At 39.8% G+C, this 25,198-nt stretch overlaps 2 protein-coding genes across 2 annotated transcripts; one reads left to right on the top strand and one right to left on the bottom strand.

The window, feature by feature from the left end:
* Positions 1 to 590: 590 nt before the first annotated feature.
* Positions 591 to 6,186, bottom strand: LOC146147987 (zinc finger BED domain-containing protein 4-like). The gene is made up of 3 exons (XM_083387277.1): positions 3,438 to 6,186; positions 1,717 to 1,848; positions 591 to 1,444 (listed from the first exon to the last, which is right to left on the bottom strand). The coding sequence occupies exons 1-3, from the start codon at positions 5,282 to 5,284 to the stop codon at positions 1,072 to 1,074; spliced, it is 2,352 nt and encodes a 783-aa protein (XP_083243403.1). The 5' UTR covers positions 5,285 to 6,186; the 3' UTR covers positions 591 to 1,071.
* Positions 6,187 to 6,626: 440 nt separating this feature from the next.
* Positions 6,627 to 22,228, top strand: LOC146147986 (DNA-directed RNA polymerase II subunit RPB1-like). The gene is made up of 30 exons (XM_083388536.1): positions 6,627 to 6,921; positions 6,996 to 7,111; positions 7,814 to 7,967; positions 8,303 to 8,466; positions 8,654 to 8,798; positions 8,938 to 9,081; positions 9,302 to 9,463; positions 9,616 to 9,765; positions 9,889 to 10,092; positions 10,247 to 10,359; positions 10,525 to 10,747; positions 11,129 to 11,338; positions 11,616 to 11,753; positions 12,225 to 12,350; positions 12,590 to 12,672; positions 12,782 to 12,902; positions 13,156 to 13,242; positions 13,665 to 13,800; positions 14,493 to 14,674; positions 15,045 to 15,218; positions 15,713 to 15,921; positions 16,224 to 16,326; positions 16,794 to 17,018; positions 17,405 to 17,606; positions 18,024 to 18,147; positions 18,378 to 18,507; positions 18,813 to 18,995; positions 19,203 to 19,424; positions 19,920 to 20,079; positions 20,641 to 22,228. Exons 1-30 carry the CDS (start codon positions 6,841 to 6,843, stop codon positions 22,215 to 22,217), a joined length of 6,048 nt encoding a protein of 2,015 aa, XP_083244662.1. The 5' UTR covers positions 6,627 to 6,840; the 3' UTR covers positions 22,218 to 22,228.
* Positions 22,229 to 25,198: the final 2,970 nt, after the last annotated feature.

Here is a 25,198-nt window from a genome sequence, read left to right as displayed (position 1 = left end):
AGCAATGGTCTCTAGAGTACATAAATGGCTGCTGATGTGAAGAAAAAATAGACGTTTATGAACCCAACAGACTCGTTTCAACACCAGTTACTAAAGCTGAAAAGTTTTTTTTAACTATTACATAAAGGTTTTGACCTTTTCACCCCCGATTCCTCAGTGAAAAAAATCTTGCGAGTGGATCCCTTAGAGAAGTGCTCTTTAACTTTTTTTGGTTTGGTGAACCCTAAAACTTGTTGTGACGAACCCATGCACCCTGTTTACTTAAAAGATAAACTGAGTTAGAAAACGATATGAAAAATCACTATGCATATGAATATCATCATGTCAATTAAACCGAGCGAAACTGCCGAAGTTTTACACACTGTCGGTGAGAGTTTGATTATGGCTGCAGTCTGCTTGCGAGTACTAATGCATGTCATAAAACAGCATTCAAACAAACTTGAAAAGTCAAATATTAATGGTTCAATAAAAGTTTGTGATGCACCCTTGCATACCTTTTCGTACTGGTGCACCCCAGGCATATTTTAGTGCACCCTGGTGTGCACCATGCACGCCGTTGAAGAGCACTGCCTTCGAGAACCACAAACATGTGTGAGCATTTTTTTGTTTAATCTGGGTAAAAATAAATTGCACAGTAAAGCTTACAGTGTCGCAGTCTCGTATCACAACACAATACAAAACGAGGAAAAAACGAACTAAAGATGGCAGATACAGACAGATTTAACAGATACAGACAGAGGTTGATGAACACTTGATACGTGTTATGCTAATAATAGCATAAAATGACGTTGATAACCTTGATAATACGCTTTATTTAAAGGGTACTTCACGTAACGAAGTATTTTGCAACTTAATGAATCTAAAAATTGAAACATAGCAAAAATAGCAAAGTAAAACTCTATATCATCAGCTGATTCCCGACATCCAGCTTGTTCCGAGTGAATTCTGATTAGCTATTTTCAACTCAACAGACTCCTTATAAAATTTACCAATTAGCAAATAACGGTTGAGTTACTTGATTTATTTCTTGTATTCTTTTGACACACATGCGAAAAAGCAGTGGAAACAAAATCATGTTTCAGGCGTCCCAGGAAAACGGTCAAATTTTGCCAGATTGGATTTGAGGAAAACAACATCCTGAAGATATGCCTGTTCTTCTTTTGTTTCACCTGCAAAACAGACAGCGGCACTGTTCAGGATTGCCTCATCTGGAGTGCCCAGGCAGAGAGGTGCTGCTAGGCTGTTTAGGGCAAGTTGTGACAATGCTGGCCATCTGCATCGACAGTCCAGCCAATAGTAAATAGGGTTTGTTCCAATTGAGAGAGACTGTGACTTGTATTCCTCAACCTCTTTGTAAATGCTTTCGTTTGAACCTTTTGCTGTGATGCTTTGAATCATTGACTCTGCCTTCTGCAGAACTGTGTTTGACATGCGATGCCTGAAACTAAAAACGATTAAAGGGTATTAAACAAATAAAACTGTAGTAAATATATAGAAGAAGTGGCCACACAAGTGTTTTAAAAACGTACAGCTCAAAAAATAACAAAAATGAATAAACATTTTTTGTGGTTATGAACTATAAAATACCTAAATTTATGCTACTCTCTGAATAAATAGGTCCGTCAGTTAATTTGGTCTGGTTAGTTGTATTAATAACAAGAGGTAGGATTGCAAACCTGCCTTTGCAATTTAGGCTGATAATTTGCTCTGATTTACCTTGGATGCAAAAATGTGCTGAGAAAATATTCTGGATCCCCCAGCATTTTGTTGTTGAGTAGTAAGTCTATCTCATTAGCCAGTTGCCGACTAACAGGTTTGAATTGCACCACTGTTTCTGCACAGATTCTCCTGAAAGGGGAAGGTAAAACAAAACACATAAAAACAGAGGTTATGAATGTGGGTACTGCAAGTGCAAGGTAATGGCTACTTCAAAGTGCCCGGCAAAAGAAAAGTATAATAAAAAAACACAAAAAAAACAAATTCAAGTATCTTGATGTAAATGTGGACCTGAAAATATGAAAAAAAATACTAATTTATAAAAGGTAAAACAGCTTCTATAGTTAACAAGGAGCTAACAGCGTTTGATGAAGCAGGAATACATAAATAAACAAACAAAATATGTCTGAGAGGGGTGCATAAAATCAACCCTTAAAAAATAAATATTTAAATTTGCCCTTTAGATTGTTTATAGTAGCATGAGCTGTTAGAGAAATAAATGAATGGCAAACTTGTTGACTTTTGGGTGTGAGGATTTCAAATAAAACTTAGGTTAGTTAGTGTACAGCACATAACTGCTTACCATTTGTACATCCATGAGTATTGAGTATGACTGATTTCATTTTTTAGTATTACGTATACATACCAAAATAGTAAGGCAGGCTAAATTAAAACACAATTTGGAAGGACGGAAATTTGCAGAGTGCTTATTTGGGGTTTCAGCGAGTGTTATTTCAATCAGAGGAGTGCTGATTGGTAGACACTCGCTCGGCTGACATATATAGAAATCACTATTAAATTTTCTATTTAAACATTGCACTGATGTTAAGTTGAAATTTAAAATGAATTGTAAAATTTAGAAATAATTTCATTTTTTTGAAACTAGTGCACTTAATAATTATTCATTAAACATGTAATAAAACAATAGACATCAAGCAAATAAATTATGCAAATCCTTATTTATATACTGTTCTAGCAAAAAATGTTTGAATATATTTTGTTTCATTTAGAAAGTTTGCACACTACTTGTCATTATTATGCTTTAGTATAAACACTGGGGAATTACTGTTAAAGAATGTATTTATATTGTTTAGCTGTTAAATAAATTTAAAATAAATGTACCAAAATTGCTTGGAAGAAAAATTGGGGCAGGTGTCATTGCAAAATCATACCGGGTTGATATTGAATTAAAATTTGCACTCGCGAGCACTTTGCCAACCAATCAGCATTTCCGGGATAAAATTACACTTGCCAAAAATAATGGTATGTTGTCTGCGCAGGACTTTTTATTATGTGCACTTGACTTGTTTAATTTCTCTACACAAGTGTGTATTATTGGAAAACTACACAATAATTGGCCTTAAGTTGTTGGCATTTTACATTGTGTTATCAACAAACTGATACCACTTGTTCTGATAACCAATTTTGGCTTCTGATGACCAATTTTGGCTTCAAACTTTCACCTGCATGGCAAATGGTTGTCAATCAGCATTTACCAGCAGGCGAAATGTAATTGCATTGGAAAACGGTTGAGTTTAAAATCCCAACCCTGTTATACAAATGAAAATTTAACCGATACATCTATTTATAAAATTTGGTAATACCTTATTTATCCTGGACAATACTGGGTATAGCACAACATTTATAGTTAAAAAATCTTTATTATAGGCAGTAATTATGATTGTAGCGCATAACAGTAGTCATATGTACAACAAACTTACTCCAACGACGCTTTTAAATCCAGAACAACAGGAATACCTTCACCAAGAAGTAAATCACATCCATTCAAGTATGAGAATGCTTTTTCAAATGGTCTTAATGCGCTGATAAAGACAAGGTAAACCTCCCAATGGAGGTCAGTCAAGTTTGAACAAAATGGATCAGAGGTTTTAGCCAACATGCAGATTTCATCTTTTAATTCACAAATCCGTTGTAGCATAAAGAAAATGTTTTCAGACAAACTGCCAGATATGAGCTGCAATGGCTGTGGTCGGCCACATTCTACTTGGATAATTGTTAGGCGCCTTGCAGCTTCAGCATTTTGCTTAAAGTATTTAACCAATTCAATTGCATGTTGTAGCGGGGTTCCAAAGTATGTCAGGTTGAATTTAGCGAGCACTTTTGAAAGGCAGTTTTGCAGTTGGGAGCGGAGACAGGCTAGACTTTTAACTTGGTCAGCTGTGTTTTGATTGTGCATCTCAAATTCATAATTTATTGCTTTGTCACATAAAACAACCCCCATGTTTTTTTTAAAGGATTGCATATTTCTTTCAGTGGCAAACTCGGATGCTGACACAAGACTTTGTGATTGTTCATCTGAAACATTCAAATTGTTTGAGACAGGTTCATCATTTGAATTTGTTGGGTTTGTTGAACATGCAGCATTCACATGTAGCCAAGGTTTGATTTGATCAGAAATTATTGTAAGAATTTCGCTATTATTAAGTTCTTCGGGGAGCTTTACAAAAGCTAACATTGCCTCCAAACTTTTGAATGAGGATTCCACTGGGTTAACGTAATGAGCTAAAACAGATAAAAAGTTATTTTGCATCTTGTCTTTCTGAACCTGAACAGAAAGGGAGACTGCAGAAGCAGAATTTAGAAGAGATTGTGTAATTTCAAACTTTAGCTTTTGTTTTGCAACGGCAAGGCACTTCAAGACAAACTTCGGAGAAATATCTTTTACATTGGGATAAGCTTGTTGCATCATATTTTTAAAACCGGAACCAAACACAACCGCTAAATGTGGCAAATCAGTTATCAAAAACAGGGCAATATCCATGTGAACTTTATTTGCCTCAAGATCGGCCTGATAATCATTGTTTATTGAGGTATTGAAAGCCTGTTTGTCTTCCTTAATAAGTGCTTGCTGATAAGATTGATCATAGCTTTCACTATTTTCTTTATGCAAATCTTCAGCAATTTCTAAAGGAGTTTTAGAGATATCATTGTTTTCCTCTAAAGATGGCTTTCTGTCTGTAGGACTTTTGGAAGCTTGTGATAACATCCTTTTTCTGAAGCATCTCTTATGGTGCACCCAAAGATTGGTTGTGTTTCCAAAAGGCCGGGAAACTATTTTCTGGCATGACAAACAAATAGTTGATTTGGAGTCAAGTGGGTTCTTAACGAAATATTTCCATATTTCTGACCTCACGCTTGGCATTGGTTTTAAACGCACCTTCTTTAAAATAGGCTGTTGTTGGGGGTCAATTGGTTCAGCTACAGTTTGACTGCAAGTGGTTTTGTGTCTCCACAGTCCAGCAGTGTTGCCACTCCTGCAGTTCACAACCCGCCTACATCGTAAACAGATTGCAACATCACTTCCGTGCTCCCTCTGATACCAGTTCCATACAGGTGAACGCTTAGGAAATTTTTTGGTTGCAGTTGGTTTATTTTTTGGACGTTCCTTTCGTACAATTTGACCATTGTTGTTCACAGAGCATTTCTCATAATGTTTCCACAGGTTTGTGGTGTTACTTACTGGACGATTAATTATTTTATTACAACTTTTGCAAATAACATTTGTGCTACCAGGACATTTGTCAAAGTGCAACCACACCTTAGACATGATGGCTGAAACAAGGTAAGAGGCGGTTCAGTGAAAAACATTAAAAATACAAAATTAACTATAATTTATGCATTAAAAACTGGTAGATATGTTACAGAAGTATGAAGATATTTTTCTTAATAAATAACTCAAAATAGTGGCTCTGGTCTAGAACCCTATTACACTTTAGTTTATAATGGGGTTTATAATGTCAACATTATTTGGGTTAGGCGTTAGGGTGGTTCAAGTATTACTATAGTATTGTATATATTCTGCCACATTTATTTCTTACTTGCAATTTCATTTTTGACAACTCGTTTTATTACTGTAAAACAATGTGTTAGGATTCTAAAATCGTTTTTGCTATTGTGTTGTTCTGTAATATTTTATCCAGAAAACAAGGTTTAAGCATGATTTTTATTTCCCCACACGCCTATTTAAAAAAATTACCACAGATGTAAGCACAACAAGTCAATAAACTTAAAATTTCACAAGAAACTAAAACATGTAACACGTTTTTTAAAGCCGGATGGCTACGAGACAAGTAACAACCACTCAACAAGCAATTATTTTCATTCTTTTATAACAACGGTGAAAATATGAGAAAACTGCTATATTTTCAATTGTAAAAGTTATGAAATAAAACACTAACTATGCACTACTATAACTTATAAAAGACCTAAATTATTTTCCGTTATTTTATGCAAAATTTAACATATAACGCGCATCGCGTCACGTGACCCAAAACATCATGGCGGACAGGCCGTTTCCATATGCCAAAGGCGCAAAGCAACGAAATCGCTTGTAGTTAAAATGCTTAGAAATTCAACAAACCAAAATACGTTAAAGCAATTTTAAGTGGTGTTGTGTAAATGGTAAGATATCATGACGAATTTTGTTTGGTCATTTGTAAAATTTGCAAGATATCGGCAGAACGGATGTCAAAAGCTGAACGTTGTCGGACCATTTCTGTATCGCTTTCCTAGTAGGCTGGCTGGCCTCAAACCTTGCACTCATACAAAAAAACAAGCTTCTACTCTTCCCTCGTCTGCCTTCTACCGCAAGCGCCGACTGGCAGTTGCGCAAGTTCTCTCTGAAATAGTCTTCTTCTTTTTGCCCTCTCTCGAAAATGTGTCAGTCATCTTTAGAACTGGCCAATGGGAACACAGGACAGCCCGTCTCGTTTTGACAAATTCGGTATGGCCCGATTAACCAGGCGTGACGGACCGCCTTACCAAATGCTTATAAATACCACTACCATGCTGAAAATCGCTTATAGCTTCGTTGCTAGCGCAGCAAGCGTTTCTCTCAGGAAAGCAGGTCTACGCTGCTCAGGCAAGCGTTTTGTTTGTTTATTGCGAAAGCAAGAAATATTAAAATCACCGATCTTGTATATTAAGGTCTCTCCAATTGAATTGTTTAGACAAGATTTTGTTTTTGTCGTTTTTCTGCCATTTTAAAGCGAAAATAAGCTCTCGACAAAGCGTGACGTCACAGACCGGCGTGTCTATAAAGCCGACTGAGGAGCACGTTGCTGCCAGTTTCGCGCCCTAGAGCGTGTTACTCGCTTCGCGAAAATGGCCCAGCTTACAGAATCCAATATAGACCTGCGACAGGTCCGACGCGTGCAATTTGGAATTCTCAGCCCAGATGAAGTTGTACGTTCTTAATATATATCTTTTAAAACTAAATCACGAATTGTAAGCTTATGCACGTTTTTTTTTCTTCATAGAAACGCATGTCAGTCACGGAGGGGGGTGTGCAGTACCCTGAAGTTTCTGAGGGTGGCCGCCCCAAATTACTGGGTCTCATGGACCCAAGACAGGGAGTGGTTGATAGAATGTCACGGTAATTGTAATTGCATATCTTAAGCAATCAAATTTTCATAAATTTTAATTTCATCCTAAACAATTGTCTGTGTAATGTGTTTTATGTGTTTGTCGAAATAAAAGTGTATATTGTTTTTTTAATTTGATTCATTTTGGAAAAAAGCTGTTTGCCCGGAAACCCAAATGTTGCCAAACTACGAAATTTGAAGTGTTAGACCCATTGCCACTATAGAATTAGTTGCAACAAAGAAGTTCTTATGCACATTATTTGGCTTAGGTGTTGGTTAATGCTTGGTGGGGGTTGGTCAGTTATTATTATTTAATAATATTGCTTAACTACCCAAACCCAAACGCTACCCAAATAATATTCATGTGGTAGGATTGTGGACAAGCGCCATCTTTTTCCACCCGTTTACCGAACTTCAAAATTTGCCCTAGCGTACTGGAACCGGATCTGCAAAATTGCAAAGAATGAGTCGGTCACCAAAGTTCGGTAGTCGGATATCCTTTTACCGAACTTAAATTTACAGTACTGTAAAACGGCTTTAGCAATAAATAGTATTGTAATTTTGCAGTTCCAGTTACAAGTTTTTGCTAAACGGGACAGCTGGGCAAATAGCCTCTTCCATATTTTTTAAAATTATATAAGTTGTGGTTCATATCAATTATAGAAAAACAAGAAAAATTGTTCTCATAAATGTTTTTTGTTTATGTACGCTAGATGTCAGACCTGCGCTGGAAACATGACAGACTGTCCAGGACATTTTGGTCACATTGAACTCGCAAAGCCTGTGTTTCATGTTGGATTTCTGACTAAATCCATAAAAATCCTGCGTTGTGTTTGCTTTTACTGTTCACGACTTCTTGTTGAAAAAGTAATACATAGCTTTTTATATTTTGTTTATGCTAATAGTCGTTTATATTTTTAAAACACAATTAATTAAAATTTCAAGTAAGGATTCAACACAAAACCATGACAAATAAAACACCTTTTTTATGTATGTAAACTATTTCTTTAGTATAATTTCACCATAGCCTGATAAACTGTAGTTTCAAGTTTCAAGCAAACTATCCTGTTGTAACAAATTAATTAAAAACAACACAACACAATGTACTTCAAAAGAGAAAACAAGTTCTTTTAGCATAATCCCAAATATCAACGTTATAAAAGCAGCATCAAACTTACCACTTATGAAAAAATTGTGTGCAGAACAACCCGAAAATAAAACAAGTTATGGCAAAGTCAAAAGGACAACCCCGGAAAAGATTAGCTCACGTGTATGAGCTTTGCAAAGGAAAAAACATTTGCGAGGGAGGAGAGGAGATGGATAACACATTTGATGTCAAGCAGAGAGATGAAGATGAGCCGAGAAAGTTAGTCAATTTTACAGTTTTATTCTGTAAACTTTCTATGAGTAAATGTTCTCTTGCCTTTTCCTACACATGCCATTGTTATTAAAAATGCTAAATAAAAGTTTAAATAAAAAGAGACACTAAAAGGTTCATATTAAAAAAAATCTAGAGAAAGCAAAACATTAAAAATTTGTTCTTACCTGGTCAGAGTTGGTCATGGAGGATGCGGACGATACCAGCCAAAAATTCGGAGGATTGGAATGGACCTTTTTGCAGAGTGGAAACATGTTAATGAAGACTCTCAAGAAAAGAAAATAGCAGTGTCAGCTGAGCGAGTTCATGAAATTTTTAAGGTTTGGTGGCACCCTTGTGGTTTATTGATTGATTTTAACATTTGCAAACTGTATGACAAAATATGAGCTCAAGAAGAAAATACAACATTTTGTAAATAGTAGTGCTCTCTAGTTTTCACTGAGATTTTGTATTATGCAGAGAATATCTGATGAGGAGTCTGAAACCCTTGGTATGGATCCCCGCTTTGCCAGACCTGAGTGGATGATTTGCACAGTTTTACCTGTTCCTCCTCTCTGTGTCCGCCCTTCTGTTGTTATGGGTGGTGGAAGTGCCAGAAGCCAGGTAAGAACTTGACAGTTTTGTTAAACAAATGCTAAATTTATGTATTTAAACAATTTATTAGGAAGGTACTAAGTAGAATATTCACATTTTTATGGTGGATTTTTGTTAACTAGAAAGGAAAATTACATTATCAGGTTAATGGATTTTTATGTATCACTATGTATAATTTAATACCTAAAAAAATGATGAATAGTAATTTAAAATTGTATTTCCAAAAAAGGATGATTTGACCCACAAACTGGCTGACATCATCAAAGCAAACCAGCAATTACGAAGAAATGAACAGAACGGAACAGCAGCTCATATTATCATGGAAGACGTTAAACTTCTGCAGTACCATGTTGCAACTCTCACCGATAACGACATGCCTGGGGTTCCAAAGGTGTGTTAAAATGTTTGAAATATCTGCAAAACTTTTTTAGCAAATTATCTTACTTATTGAAATTCTGTTATGTTTGCATATATGGATATTTGGTTAAATATCAGTATCTAGTGTTATAAATTAATCCAACAGCAAGAATCTTTTTTTTAAAGGCTTTGCAAAAGTCTGGAAGGCCGCTAAAGTCGATCAAGCAGAGATTGAAAGCAAAGGAGGGCCGTATTCGTGGAAACTTGATGGGAAAACGTGTAGATTTCTCTGCACGTACTGTTATCACACCTGATCCTAATTTAAAAATTGATGAGGTAATAACCATTGTGCATATTAAAGTTGGTGACTACTTGTGAAATGCCAACACTTAATGATAACTATTCTATTGGGATCAGGTGTGATAACAGAGGTTTTTCATGAATATACTGTTGTTCCAGGTTGGCGTTCCCAGATCAATCGCTTGCAACTTGACATACCCAGAGATTGTGACACCTTTCAACATTGACAGGATGCAAGAGTTGGTTCGCCGTGGTAACAACCAGTATCCTGGTGCAAAGTATATTATTCGAGACAGTGGCGATCGAATTGATCTCCGCTACCACCCCAAGCTCTCGGATCTTCATTTGCAAGTTGGCTACAAGGTGCAAAAAACAAATTTATTAATTTTGATAAAAAATCACTGTCTTAAAATATTATTTATTATTATTCTAGGAATATCTCCTCTTAAGGTGTATTTAAGGTGATAAGTATCCTTATATATGTTTTTTTTTATAGTTAGTCAATTTTTTACTATAGGTTGAAAGACATCTAAAGGAAGGTGATGTTATTGTGTTTAACCGACAACCCACTTTACATAAAATGTCTATGATGGGACACAAAGTTCGAGTCCTGCCCTGGTCAACATTTAGGTATGTAAGAAATGCTTGCTCTACAAAATCTGAAATCAATTCTTTTCAAACATGGAAATTCAAGATTTTTATTTTATTTTTAAAAAAACATTCGTCATTTTATTTTAAAATCTTGGTGTTACTTGGCAAACTAAAATTCCATTATGTTTTCCCTATTTTGTTTAGAATGAACCTTTCTGTAACCACCCCTTACAATGCTGATTTTGATGGAGACGAGATGAACCTACACGTACCACAAAGCATGGAAACTCGTGCTGAAATCTTGGAGTTGGCTATGGTCAACAAAATGATCATCACTCCTCAGAGCAATCGGCCGGTCATGGGAATTGTGCAGGACACCCTGACAGCAGTCAGGAAAATGACAAAGAGAGACACTTTTATTGACAAGGTACTGTCTGAACTCTGAACAGACCACTGGGTTGACACACTTACGAATGCTTAATCTGTGGCAAATTTATTGTTTAACTGTTGTTCGTTTACAGTAGAATGTTGGTACATCAATTGCTCAAAAATAATTTGGATTAAACTAAGTGTGTTTAATCCAGACTTTGAACAGCTAAGTCGGACATTCACAAATTTTTTTTTGTAATAGCCGGAACACCTCTTGTCATCTCATATATAATTTTTCCAAAACATTATAGACAAATGAAATCGAGTGTTCAAACAAACGACGTCAAAATAACTAAAAAACATGTTTCCTAAGTTAATTGAACGAGTCCAATGTCCAGATAAATTTCCCTTTTTAATACCATTTCGTGTGCGTTTCCAGGAAAATTTCATGAACCTGTTAATGTACATAAACGACTGGGACGGCACGATACCGCAGCCGGCAATTCTCAAGCCCAAGCCGCTCTGGACCGGCAAGCAGCTTTTCACGCTGGTCATCCCGCCCGGTATTAACTGCATTCGGACGCACAGCACTCATCCTGACGGTGAAGACTCCGGCCCCTACAAGTACATATCGCCTGGAGACACGAGGGTAAGACTTGGCGAAAAGTAATCGCCCAGTGTTTGATGTGCTTAATCGACTATAAAATGTATCGTGTTTAGTGTGGCAAACGTTTAGTTTACTTATATCTTAATGACTTATTTTCTACCTAGTTAATATCGAAAGTGCTATATTACACGTTTAAAAGATAGATTCATAAACGTCGCCACTGCTGTAAAATCAGGGGTTTACCTTTTTTCATAGTACTTGCCTGTAAAGATTCAAGCCGATATTTTAACAAAGCAAATCCAAATTAAATCTTTTGTAGGTTCTTGTTGAAAACGGAGTTCTGTTGAGCGGCATTATTTGCAAAAAGTCGCTGGGAACTTCTTCAGGCTCGCTTTGCCATATTGTGGCACTCGAAAAAACTGCGGACGTGTGTCGCGAGTTTTATATCAACATTCAGGTAAACAACTAATCGCAAACTCGAGGCTAAGGATCGCATTGTAAGTAATTGACAAAGAATAAGAATCATCGAATTACAAATTCATAAAATTTAAAAGTTATGCTGAAGGTAGTAGCATTTTAAAGCTGTTATCTTAAGGCCCGGTTACACTATAGCTGCACTGAGCGGAGCTGAGCTGCACTGGGCGTGGAATCGTTTTCACTACAGCTGCAGTGAGCTGCGCTGGGCGTAAAAATCGCGACAAAACGTAACGTTTTTCCATAGCTGCACTGGGCTTGAGTTTAGCAAAGCGTGAAAATTTAAATGCAAATTACGCCCAGTGCAGCTGTAGTGTAAATGGGCCTTTAGTAAAAATTCATGATTTCATAAACTCGACACCGTTTGAGACACCCTTGAGTGGTATGGTTTCCTTGGATCAATATCGTTTATAAATTTTACAACGACAGAAAAAATGCAAAAATTTCATTACAGACGTCTGTCAACAACTGGCTGATGATTGAAGGGCACTCCATTGGTATTGGTGACACCATTGCCGATGCGCAAACTTACCAGGACATTCAAAATCAGATTCGAAAGGCCAAACAAGAAGTCATAGAGGTTCGGAACTTGCCTTTTAGCGTAACTTCAAAATAAAACGTTAAATAGTCCCAAGAGAAGTGTATCATGTTTCTCATAAATACTACAACCAGTGGAAAATCACACTGTGCAGAATCGCGAAAACCTTAATGTAACACGAAAATTCGTACACAAGTTAAATTGTCTGAAATCAAATAATACACACTGCGAAAATTACAGCCATCGTTTTGAATTGTTTAAGTTATTTCCATCATTTTCAGGTTATCGAAAAAGCGCACAAAGGCGATCTGCAACCCACTCCCGGAAACACGCTGCGACAAACCTTCGAAAATCAAGTGAACAGGTAACATTTTTAAGGCGCAAGCATGCAGTGTAAAGCATCAACCGCGTTTCGTCACACTTTAAGGTTTGAATTGCGTGGGTTAGGATTGTGATATTTATTTTTTTGTCAGGATTCTGAACGATGCCCGTGACAAAACAGGATCGTCTGCTCAAAAGAGTTTGTCCGACTTCAACAACTTTAAGGCCATGGTGGTAGCTGGGTCCAAGGGATCCAAAATTAACATTTCACAGGTTTGGATACATTTATTAAGTAGGCCTAATAGTTTGACCTTAAGGCAGTGACGAATATCGAGAGTCGAGCTGGTTGTGCAATTGGTGGCGATTAATGCCTGGGTTTGACTGACATTCTCTTATGTTTTACACACTTAATCAACAAACTTTTTTTCGAAACTTAGCATATTATTAAGGTGTCTTACTTCTAACACTTACAGTATTATGCACACGATATTACTGTTTGTATTTACCTTACATTTTCTCTTCCCAGGTTATTGCCGTGGTGGGACAACAGAACGTTGAGGGCAAACGTATTCCGTTCGGTTTTCGTCATCGCACCTTACCGCATTTTATCAAGGTACAGTCCGTTATTACTTGTCGTACAAATGTGGTCGGTTTGAATCAGTGATTCACCACCTCTGTTAGCCCATACCACCGAGTGTCTTTCTACTGTCTGCTGCGCTCTGTCCCTGGATTTAAAATAAAGCATTTTCTTTAAAAAAAATTAAAAGGGATTTTTGGTTAAATTTTGATTTAATGAGAAAAAGAGAGAATATAACAACTTTTGAAAACTCCCGATTATGCCCAAAGGTTAAGTAATCGTCATCCGTAGCTGTGATCCAAAATACACACCAAATCATTTCAGTCTTATCAAATTAAATCGTTGTATAAAACCTGCCTATCTGTCGGTTTGTCATTTAGTTATACGAAACGACGTTTGTTGTATTTCTAATAAAGTCCCATAATAACCGATTGCGCATTTGTCAACTTTTTAACCAGGACGATTACGGTCCCGAAGCCCGAGGTTTTGTGGAGAATTCGTACCTGGCCGGTCTCACGCCCACCGAGTTCTTCTTTCACGCCATGGGAGGAAGAGAGGGTCTGATCGATACTGCCGTAAAAACGGCTGAAACTGGTAATTTAGCGTAAAACTTTCTCTGCTTACCATAAAGTATCTTAGGCAATCATAATGACAATGTATTCTGTGTGCTGCCTAAAGCAATTAAAAACAGACGTTTTCGCGCCAAGCAATCGTTCTGTTTTTAAATCTAACTTTGTCTAGAGTTAAACGACTTTCCTTTAATTTTTTTTTCTATTTTTGGTTAGCGAAAACCATACCCAATTCTGTACATTTTTATTATTTATTGTAAAGTTGTCAATCCTTTGACTGGTTTATATGCCACAGCAAACGTATCTGGAGCCCTTATCCCATCTAAATAAAAACTGCGTCACAGAACAAGACTCGTAAGACCTAGGAATAATTCAGAACAATCACCCGTTCACTTTATTATTTATCGTAAGAATGTAAAGCCTTTTACAGGTTTATATGCCAAAGCAAACGTACCCAGAGCCCTTATCCCATCTTAAGAAAAAGAAATGCGTAACAGAACGTAACACCTAGGAATAATGCAGCACAGTCACTCCGTTCACTTTATTATTTATCGTAAGAATGTAAAGCCTTTGACTGGTTTATATGCCACAGCAGACGTATCTATAGCCCTTATCCCATCTAAATAAAAACTGCGTCACTGAACAAGAATCGTAACACCTAGGAATAATGCAGCACAATCACTCCGTCTACTTGTAACGGATCAAATGCCACTTCAGGTTACATCCAGCGTCGTCTGGTAAAAGCTATGGAGGCTGTGATGGTACGTTACGACGGCACAGTGCGTCAGTGCAACGACTATATGATCCAGCTGTGCTACGGTGAGGACGGACTAGCTGGCGAAAAGGTCGAGTTTCAGAATCTTGCCACTCTCAAGCCAAGCCACAAGACCTTCGAGAAGGTGCGTAGTTGAAATGCCGTTCACGATAGCTCGCCACCATTTTTGGTTCGGTGTGCAACATTTGTGTTCTACAGCCGATAACAGTATTCCGAGGACTTTTCCATTCCAAATAATTTGTTGGCTCAGCAGTTTAAAACAATAGCTCTCGTACTTTTTGCTAAAATTTTAAGTATATATCATGTATTTTAACGAATTACTATGTAAATTTTATTTACGTCGTCTTAGACTTAACTTAAAAACGTAAATGGTGGGCAAAAAATAAAACAACCCAAGCAAGGTACATTGAATCAACGCTTTCGGTGCGAATCTTCTGGCACGTCTGAGGAATCCTAATCGAAGTTGCGGCTTAACGTTTGTTTTTTCGCGGCAGAAATTCAAGTTCGACTGCACGAAGGAGCGTTACATGCGTCGGTGCTTAAGCGAGGACGTGGTCCGTCAGATCCAGACGGACGTCTCAATCCAGCACCAGCTCGAGGCCGAGTTCGAGCAACTGGTTCAGGATCGCGAAAACATCCGCGCCATCATACCCTCGGGCGACAGCAAGGTAAGCTTGGTTGAAAATGAAGCTGGTTATTAATTACCCCTAAAAATCGCTTCCCTGAAGGCACTTATAGCGGGAAAACATTTTAAACTAGCATTTTACGCTTTGTGACGTAACACTGGGCCATATTTTGTTGGTTTCCATATACTTCAAGTGGCGTACAAATAAAAGCTGCTCAATTTAGCCAAACATTTTACTGTCTCAATAAAAATGCGAAAGCCATAATTTATGGCTTTTCGTAAAAACCGTTAAACCCTGTTTCTCAACCCAATTGTAGTAGTTTTATATGCTTAGTTATAATGTGATACAAGATATAAAAACTTCAGTGAAGAAAATTGTGTCGCGCTGCTTTGCTGGTCTAAATAGGCTTAAGATTCATGCAATCTCGGAAAAAACCTACCACTTTAACGTGGTGGTATAGCGTCAGCCGTCTTCAACTTTGTTCTTTTACTTAACTTATTATCCAAAACTTAAGTGAACCGTCTGTCGACCCACAGGTGGTGCTCCCGGTCAACCTCGGTCGCCTGATCTGGAACGCCCAGAAGATCTTCCACGTCGACCTGCGCTCCCCCGCCTCCCTAAACCCGATCCGGGTCATCGAGGGGGTCCGCGACCTCAGCAAGAGGCTGGTCATCGTTCCCGGGGAGGACCGACTAAGCAAAGAGGCCCAGAGCAACGCAACGCTCCTTTTTAACGTTCACTTAAGGTAGGGTGGCAAAATATTTTAAACGCTGAGACAAATATTAAAAAAAACTCGTCTGGGCACCGCACCGATAAAACCATTATTGTTTTGTATTATTTTGTGTAGCGGTATAACGAATGACGTTTTGTCGGTTATCGCAGTTTGTATTACGGCTCTAGTTTTTCCACTTTAGGGACAACGCAACATAGAGTACAATGTAATCGTGGTCCCGCCTAATTTTATTTATTTAATTTAAAATTTACCGATGTATAGTTATCACGATAATAATCCACTTGACTGATGTTTACCCTGTGTTATTCGCCTAGGTCAACCCTGTGTTCACGTCGAGTGGCGGACGAATTCCGATTGTCGCAAGAAGCTTTCGAGTGGATTCTTGGCGAGATTGAGACCAAGTTCCAACAGTCGCAGGTTGGTAGTTCGCTGAACACGAGTTTTATCAAATCTAAAATTTTGGCAAAGGTTGTTTGACGATGCCAAGATGATTTTGTTTTAATCGTGGCCCCATATGACTAGATTAAATGGGAATTTAGGTAGCCACCGCAACCCCTTTTTACATTGTTCAAATTCAGTGAAACACGCCTTTCAAGTAATCTGTTGAAAAACAACGTTCAAAAGTTAGAGGCCAAATAGTTACATCAGCGCAAAGATAGCTCACCGGTTTTCAAAGTATACTTTTACTAAAAACTTTTGGCGAGCACCCTAAGCAAGGTACGCAAGTCTTTTAAAGCGGCCACGGGTTAAAACCATAAAATCGTTCGCAAGGGAAAACGGAAAACACTACATTTTTAGAAAACTCGAACCTATATGCCGTTTCAGGAAGAAGTAATGGGTCGATCCCTCTCGCCTGCCTGATGCTAAACGAGTTTTTTTTGCAGGCTCATCCTGGCGAGATGGTTGGTGCTTTGGCGGCCCAGTCGCTTGGCGAGCCTGCTACTCAGATGACCCTGAACACTTTCCATTACGCCGGAGTGTCGGCCAAGAACGTCACCCTTGGAGTACCGCGTCTCAAGGAGCTGATCAACGTCTCCAAGAAGCCCAAGACCCCGTCGCTCACAATTTACTTGCTCGGCCTGCCGACCAGGGATGCACAGCGCTGCAAGGCATGCATTTTGTAGATTATTTTTGATGATTATAGTAAACTTGCAATTTTAAAGGTTTAGTGAATGCAATTGCGCTATAATCTACTTAAGACAGGTTTTTTTAAACTGAGGTCCATTGGGGGTCGGTAAACTAATTTTAGGGGGTCCATAAAGCCCTAAGAGAAATATTAGTGTACAATAAGGAAGTAGGCAAATTAAATTTTCAAAGAAAAATTTAAATAAAACGTTTTAGCACTGAATATTTTTGACTTTTTACTTAAATCATCAGCATATTTATAAAGGTCTATACCGAACCAGTCGAAAACACGTAACAAACGTCAACCCTTTACATTCAAACAGAATCGTTTGCGCTTCTTTCAATTAAATTTGCCTAACTCAATTGGCAGGACGTCCTGTGCCGGCTCGAGCACGCCACCCTGCGGAAGGTGACGGCGAACACGGCGATCTACTACGACCCAGATCCGATGAACACCGTCATCACGGAAGACCAGGAGTTCGTCAACGTCTACTACGAGATGCCCGACTTCGACGTGGCTCGCATCTCCTCCTGGCTACTCAGGATCGAGCTCGATCGAAAGCGCATGACAGGTTTGTGCGGGAAAGTACCGATTAGTACCGAGAAAAAAATATGTCGTAAATATTATATATATAAAGAGAGTCTTTAAGAAATTGTGATTATACCTCCAAAAACACCCTCCAAACAGTGATTCCCAAACTGTGTGCCGCAGCACACCAGTGTGCCTCGAGAGATTGCCAAGAGTGCCGCGAAACTTTTTGTAATTTCGGAAAACAGAGCATTCGTATTACCAATAGGCATACGTGCAAGCATTTTGGACATACAAATTAATCATTTCGAGACATTTACATATAGTTCATCGTGCGTTAACGGCGATTGTAAATTTAGTGTGCCGCGAGCCCAAAAAGTTTAGGAATCACTGCTCCAAAACAAAAACACTGAACTAATGTGTAGGATAAAATGATATTAAAGGTTTTTTTATGTTACAGACAAAAAGCTGAGCATGGAACAAATCTCGGAGAAGATTAGCGCCGGTTTCGGCGACGACCTGAACTGCATTTTCAACGACGATAACGCAGAAAAACTGGTGCTGCGAATCCGTATCATGAACAGGTAAAACGGCGTCGGTGATTGCTGTATTTTTTATTGGCTGTAAAAGTTTTCATATAGCATTCAACCCAGCTTTTTAATTTCAACTGCTGCATAAAATTAAAATCTTACGGTCAGGCGAGTAGTTCTTGAAGCATTGACACAAGACCAAGATTAATGCCCTTTCACTCTCATTTTGCAATTAGACATTTTCAGTTTAACTTTAAATTAATTGGGGATCGTTTTCGCTACAGCGAGGAGCAAAAAAATGAAGAGGACATGGAGGAACAGTCTGACAAGATGGAGGACGACGTCTTCCTGCGCTATATCGAAGCTAACATGCTCACAGACATGACGTTGCAGGGAATTCCACAAATTGCGAAGGTATGTTGTGTTTTCTCAGAAAGGGGTTCAGACTATCTGAAACCCTTCATTGGAAAAACATGTGAATGTTAAGCTAAAATGCTTGAAAAAATGCTTTTGCTTTTTTGTAGTGGTTTGTGTTTTTATGAGTTTTGCATAAACACGAAAAAATTCACTGATTTGTGTTTAGGTAAAAATTTTGTCGAAACAATATATTTTTAGGTTCAAATTTGTCCAAATTTATGTTTTCAGGTAAAAAAACAATCGCTCTAGTCATAAACCAAGCGGGTTTAAAACTCCTCCAATTACAAAATGCCCTATCGCAGGTCTACATGCATCTTCCCAAAGAAGAGAAGAAGAAGCGCATCGTGATCACGAAAGACGGCGAGTTTAACGCGGTGCAGGATTGGATCCTGGAAACGGACGGTACCGCCCTCATGCGGATCCTGGCCGAGCGGGACATCGACCCGGTCCGCACGACCTCAAACGACATCTGCGAGATTTTCGCCGTGAGTTTCTACTTGCCTTTTTCTTGGAGATAAGATTTTGATTAGGTGGTTAACACACATATGTCTGTGCATGTTTTATTGAATACTGATTAGGGTTTTTTTTTAGGAACCATGCAGTTGTTTGGCATTGAATATAGTGGAAATCACCTTGACCAACAGACGGCTGTATTCTTGTTCAGTTGACATTAATGCTTAATGTTGGCGCAGGTTCTCGGCATTGAGGCGGTGCGGCGTGCAATCGAGCGCGAAATCAACCACGTCATCTCGTTCGACGGCTCCTACGTCAACTACCGGCATCTGGCGCTACTCTGTGACGTCATGACCTCCAAGGGCCACTTGATGGCGATCACGCGCCACGGCATCAACCGACAGGAGACCGGAGCGCTGATGAGATGCTCCTTTGAGGAGACGGTCGACATTCTTATGGAGGTGCGCGTTTTAAACAGTTCATCGATTGAAAAAAAAGTTTATGTTTATTATATTGTAATTCTTAATGTTGTTATCCACTTAAAACGTTAGAGACCACTGCATAGCATTTAAGGTTTTTATTTTTTAATAATTAGATGGTTCAGTCAATATGCGGGAACCGTTATAAAGTGTTTGTTGCCGAAGAAGTTCAAAACACGTTTTAACGAAATTCTATTATTTCGCTTTTATGATTAGTAAAATGCCATTGTCAGCTTAGTTCTGAGTCTCTGGTGATTAACGTTTAGCTGCGAACAATCCATCCGCCTTTAAAGTTTTCTGATAAATACTGGTAAAAATAGAAGTGAATAAATTTGGGCAACCACGCAAAAAAAACTTTTGCTGGTTAAAATAAAGCAAGATGCGAGTTAAATCGTTTTTGTTTTTTTGTAAACAGGTGTCGCATTCGTCTTTAACTGTATTTAAAGTAAAATTAATTGGACTGAATTCCATTTGCAGGCCGCGTCGTCGGCCGAGACAGACCACATGGCTGGCGTGTCCGAGAACATCATGCTGGGTCAGATGATGCCCGGTGGCAGCGGCTGCTTCGGCCTTATGCTGGATGCAGAGAAGTGCAAATACGCCATGGAGATTCCCACCAACATCGGCGGCATGGAAGGTGAGCGGCCTTTTTTCTGTTTTTTGACGAAATTGACACGATTTCCTGTAGAGTTTCTGTAAATTGTTTTCCTAAATTAAGTTTGTTTTTTGCACAAAGTGCTGGTATTGGCATGGACGCCTTGTAAGTGTTATTTCAAAACGTGTTTTTGATAACTAACTGAACGTAAACTTCCCCTAGGCCAGTGTTTCTCAGCCTTTTATTAGGGGCAGCACCCCTCACAAATATTAAAAATATTGCGACACCCGTATACGATTTTTCCATGGGTAATTCACTAGAATGTCACAATAAACGGAACTGGAACAACGCACATCAACTCTGCACGTAGGAGGTTATAAATGAATTTATTCCATCCTAATCTTACACAAAAATTTGTAAGGGTTGAGCAAAAAAGATTTCCAGATAGGTCGCTGCGCCCTTGAGCATTAGAAATGGCAACACAAGGTGCCGCGGCACACGGTTGAGAACCACTGGCCTAGGCGTTTCGTACGAATTCGCGTTAATAATAATTTACCGTTTTTCTAAAGCTTGGCCGATACTCACCATTTACTTTACTTCCAGGTACCGGAATGTTCTTCGGGTCAATGGCGTCGCCCAGCTCCATGTCCCCGAGCATGACGCCATGGAGCGGAAGCGGCGGAGCCACCCCCGGTTTCGCAGGTTCCTACACCCCGGGCGGCTTCGGTTCCGGCATGACCCCGAGCGCGGCCGCCTTCTCCCCGGCGCCGACCGACAGCGGGGGATTCTCCCCTGGATTCAGCCCCGCCTGGAGCCCGGCACAGTCCCCGGGCCCGTCGAGCCCTGCTTCGCCATACATACCGTCGCCCAGTCATTCCGGAATGTCGCCGAGCTACTCGCCGGTGTCTCCGGCCTACGAACCCGGAACCCCCGGAACTCCGCAAAGTCCGAAGTACAACCCTGGTTACACGCCGACGAGCCCCAACTACTCACCGACGTCACCGCGCTACTCACCCACCAGTCCCGGGTACAGCCCCACTTCCCCGTCCTATTCACCCACCTCACCAAGCTACAGTCCCACGTCGCCATCCTATTCACCCACAAGCCCTTCGTACTCGCCAACCAGTCCCAGCTACAGTCCCACTTCACCCAGCTACAGTCCTACTTCACCCAGTTACAGTCCCACCTCGCCAAGTTACAGCCCCACTTCACCCAGCTACAGCCCGACATCACCCAGCTACTCACCAACCAGCCCGAGCTACTCGCCGACTTCACCATCCTATTCACCCACCAGCCCCTCGTACTCGCCAACATCGCCAAGCTATAGCCCAACCTCGCCTTCTTACTCCCCCACAAGCCCGTCCTACTCGCCGACGAGCCCCAGTTACAGCCCCACAAGTCCATCGTACTCACCTACCAGTCCCTCTTACTCTCCAGCAAGTCCGAGTTACTCACCAACTTCTCCGAGCTACAGTCCGGCTTCACCGAGCTACTCGCCTTCAAGCCCAAAGTACTCGCCAGCCAGCCCCTCCTACAGTCCAGCGTCACCCGAGTACAGCCCCTCAAGCCCCAAGTACGCGCCATCTTCCCCGTCGTACTCACCTGCCTCGCCATCCTACAGTCCATCTTCTCCGAGCTACTCACCTTCCAGTCCCAAATACTCACCATCGAGTCCGCAGTATACGCCTTCCAGTCCGCAATACTCTCCATCAAGTCCATCGTACTCGCCCACGAGTCCAGCCTACTCACCCGCATCTCCGGCCTACTCGCCTTCTAGTCCCCATAGCGAAGGAACCAGCCCGGCCTACAGCAGCCAAGTCGGCTACTCGCCAAGCAGCCCAAGTTACTCACCCAGTAGCCCTGCTTACTCACCGACTAGTCCATCTTACTCGCCGGCCAGTCCGCAGTACACACCAACTAGTCCTGCCTATACCCCGGGTGATATGACTCCAGCCTCGCCCGGATACAGTCCAAGCTCACCTGGGGGCGATGGTCCTGCTAGTCCATCGTACAGTCCTTCCAGTCCATCGTATAGCCCTGCAAGTCCAATGTACTCGCCGACCAGTCCAGGGTACAGCCCATCGAGCCCCGCCTATAGCCCATCGTCTCCCGGCTATACGCCAAGCACGCCCGGCGGAGGAATGCAATATGCGGCACAAGAGGATAGCGATGAAGATTAAGGACAACGCAGTTTGGCCCCAATCGGTCTAAAGACACACACACACACCCCCGCTCTGACACAAAATGACTGTCTGCTGCTTTTTGCTTTGTTGTATTTATAATGCAATGGCCAATTTCGTTTTCGTTCTAATTTTCGGTGTACCGGTTGACTTTTATAAAAAAAAACGCATTTAGGTTGTGGTTTTAAGTTTGTTTCTATCGCAGAAGTGAGCGTGTATTTACGGAGCCACTGATGTTAAATAAACAATTCCACAAGCAATGGGACACAACGATTGACTGCACTGCAGAGCTCAGCAGCATTAACCAACTTTCAGCTTGTTTTTTCTGTGAAACACAGATACATTTTGTAAGGAAAATTGATAATTGTTTTTCCTAGCTGAGTATGACAGAATGCTGGCGACTATGTCGGCCGAAGAATCAGCCGAAAAACGAATAAATTGGCGCCAAAAATTTATTAAAAAAATACAGTCTGATATCAAATTTAATTTTTTTTGGAGAATCATTTTACAAAAAAAACTTGTTTCCACACATGCTCAATTTTATATGTTTATAAGCACGAATAGGGAACTACAGTTGGCGGAAATTAATTTTGTTGGTGCCATTCTGAAAAAAGTAACTAAATCGCGAAGAATGTTATATAGTGGGAAAAAGGGCATTGTTGGGCAGATAGATTGTTTATTATTTTAAAAACTACTTTATTTCGATCATAGAATTGATGTGTGTTTGCAGGTTTACTTGATTAGTAGGTTTTCGCACGTAAGCACTCAAGCAATCATTAAAGTTGTAATTCCAGTTAAAAAGCGAGTATGACATAAGCATGGGCTGATACAGTGGGTACCAGACAAAGGCCAAGCTTTCCCACTTAAAAAAACTGTGTCTAGTGTCTATTTTTTTACGTTAATGCAAAAAATCTCTTCGCACGCAAATTTTTTGGCATTTTGTTATGTTCCTGTCTCTGTTTTAGGCAAATCTAACCAGCACAAAAGTGCGATGCATACTATGACATGTTGCGATGTGTTACTCAGAACCTTGGCAAACAATTTCCATTAAATTGGACTCTTATAGGCCTATCTCATTATTTCGAGCATTATGCCAATCTCTGTGTTGTGCTTAATCCCTAATATGTCACTTGTAAAGATTTAAACTGTTTTTTAGCTGCAGGTTTGTAGGCCTACACAAGATTCATATTCAATTTATTTTTGTGGATCTTTGCGAACATTGAAAAACAAAATAACATAAAGAATAACACAAGGACGGCGAATGGACTGTTCGGTCATCGAGTCGAGCTACCCATACACAAGTGCACTTTATAACAGCTGATCTCAGGGTCTGAGTTAGAAAAGGAGACATGAGCAGTTAGCACCCACAGTTTGTACTGTTGCCCTTATCCATTGCTTGATAAATATTTTGCGCCTTAGGCGCAACTATTGGATCACTACTTTTCTTGTTAATTGCCTTGTTTATCGCTTAAACATGGCATGATTTATACGTTCGTTAAGCAAGCATTTCATTTTGAGGGACGAAACCAAAAAACAAAGAATTTAGGCCCAAAATGTAAGGCAGGCAAGGTTCCACACAACCTTCTGCTAGCTCTTTCATTTGCCTTTTCAAAATGAGAAAAAGGAATAAGGCCTACTCCTGGTAGGGCATTCATATTCATCGATCTTAAAAACTGGACACTTCTAAGTTATACGGTCCAGACATTTTACAGATCTCTTTGATATCTATAGCCTACACAAGGTAACAGAAAATCAGATATTACTCTAGCTCAGGTGCACAATATGTGACCGTTGACAGTAGCTTTTGCGGCCGTGAACACATTTGAGAAAACACAATGTGATGGCGGCCGTACGGCGACCATTTTTTTTATGCGGAAATTTCACTTCTATAACTGGTCTAAAAGTATGCAGAGTTTATATGTTATAGGCCAGGCAGGCATCAGTCTCCAGTGCTGATCTATAGATTTGGCTATGACCAGTGTGGGGAGAAGCGATGCGAAAAGATGTACTGATTAAGGCGAAAAACTTTTTGAAACCCTAGTTATTTAGTTCGAACAGTCTGGCCGGTTGTGACGTCACGTCTGTCTGTGTGTCAAACCGTCAGCATAATCTGCTACTGGAAGCGCTGCGTCAGTTGTCCAGAATTTCCTGTTTTTGTTTCGTGTTTAAATCGCGGTGTTGGAAATTTAATTACCGCCATCAGGAATGTGTTATTTAAGTGGTGGAGTAGGGTTTCGCACGTTTACGGAGGTATAATTTATCCATTCATTGTGGTTCGCACCCACAATTTGGAGACACGACGACTAGATTTGAACACTCAAGAGACCTTCTACTTTACAACCAATCTAAAATATTGACATAAATTAACATTTTGTTTCGAATTAAATATACTGTCGCTGTTTGATTAAGACTCCTTACAAAACGCAATTTCTGCCAAATTATCTAGTTACCTCATTTTTTGCTGTAAGGGCAAATCTATAACGCCTTTGCAGAAGGTTATTTAGTCGTGAACGTGAGTATCAACTATCCGATTTTGAAAAAAAATATTACATAACTTTCTACGTTATTTCAGGGCAGCTATTGAGCTGTGAGTGAATAAGTGCTAATGCTTTATTGTGTCGAATGCATCATCTCTCATTCTAGGTAACCCATTCAAGGTTGAAAATCATTTTGATACCACTTCACATCGGGTATCGCCTTCGATCTGATAGCATCGGACATCCTTCAGTCTAGCAGTCTAGTTAAGCAAGTTGGCTTACCAAATCAAAAGCAACAACTAAATATACATATAGTGCATAGCAACGGAGGCTGATAACCTTTTAAAAATGCGGACTGGCCCTGGTGACACGAGGAGCATGGCGGCCTTTGGGTCTCTTCCTGCACTGGGGAATTAGGAGTCGAAAAATTGGAATATTCTTAAAACACTGTTCTTTTTAAAGTCACAAATCATTTATTTCAACCTTAAAGAAAAGGCGAAGGTT

This window comes from Ascidiella aspersa, chromosome 4 (genome assembly GCF_963924565.1).
Source record: "Ascidiella aspersa chromosome 4, kaAscAspe10.2, whole genome shotgun sequence".
In the NCBI taxonomy this organism is placed as follows: domain Eukaryota; kingdom Metazoa; phylum Chordata; class Ascidiacea; order Phlebobranchia; family Ascidiidae; genus Ascidiella; species Ascidiella aspersa.
Note: the sequence above shows the minus strand (reverse complement) of the source record. Positions and strands in the feature narration are given on the sequence as shown.

Excerpts from the sequence above, each read along its gene's own strand:
- LOC146147987 (XM_083387277.1), bottom strand. The coding sequence starts at position 5,284 with ATGTCTAAGGTGTGGTTGCACTTTGACAAATGTCCTGGTAGCACAAAT. Across the intron at positions 1,849-3,437 it reads GATTTAAAAGCGTCGTTGGA|GAGAATCTGTGCAGAAACAG; the intron begins GTAAGTTTGTTG and ends TTCCCCTTTCAG. Across the intron at positions 1,445-1,716 it reads AGCACATTTTTGCATCCAAG|TTTCAGGCATCGCATGTCAA; the intron begins GTAAATCAGAGC and ends AATCGTTTTTAG.
- LOC146147986 (XM_083388536.1), top strand. The coding sequence starts at position 6,841 with ATGGCCCAGCTTACAGAATCCAATATAGACCTGCGACAGGTCCGACGC. Across the intron at positions 6,922-6,995 it reads TTCTCAGCCCAGATGAAGTT|AAACGCATGTCAGTCACGGA; the intron begins GTACGTTCTTAA and ends TTTTCTTCATAG. Across the intron at positions 10,748-11,128 it reads GAGACACTTTTATTGACAAG|GAAAATTTCATGAACCTGTT; the intron begins GTACTGTCTGAA and ends GTGCGTTTCCAG.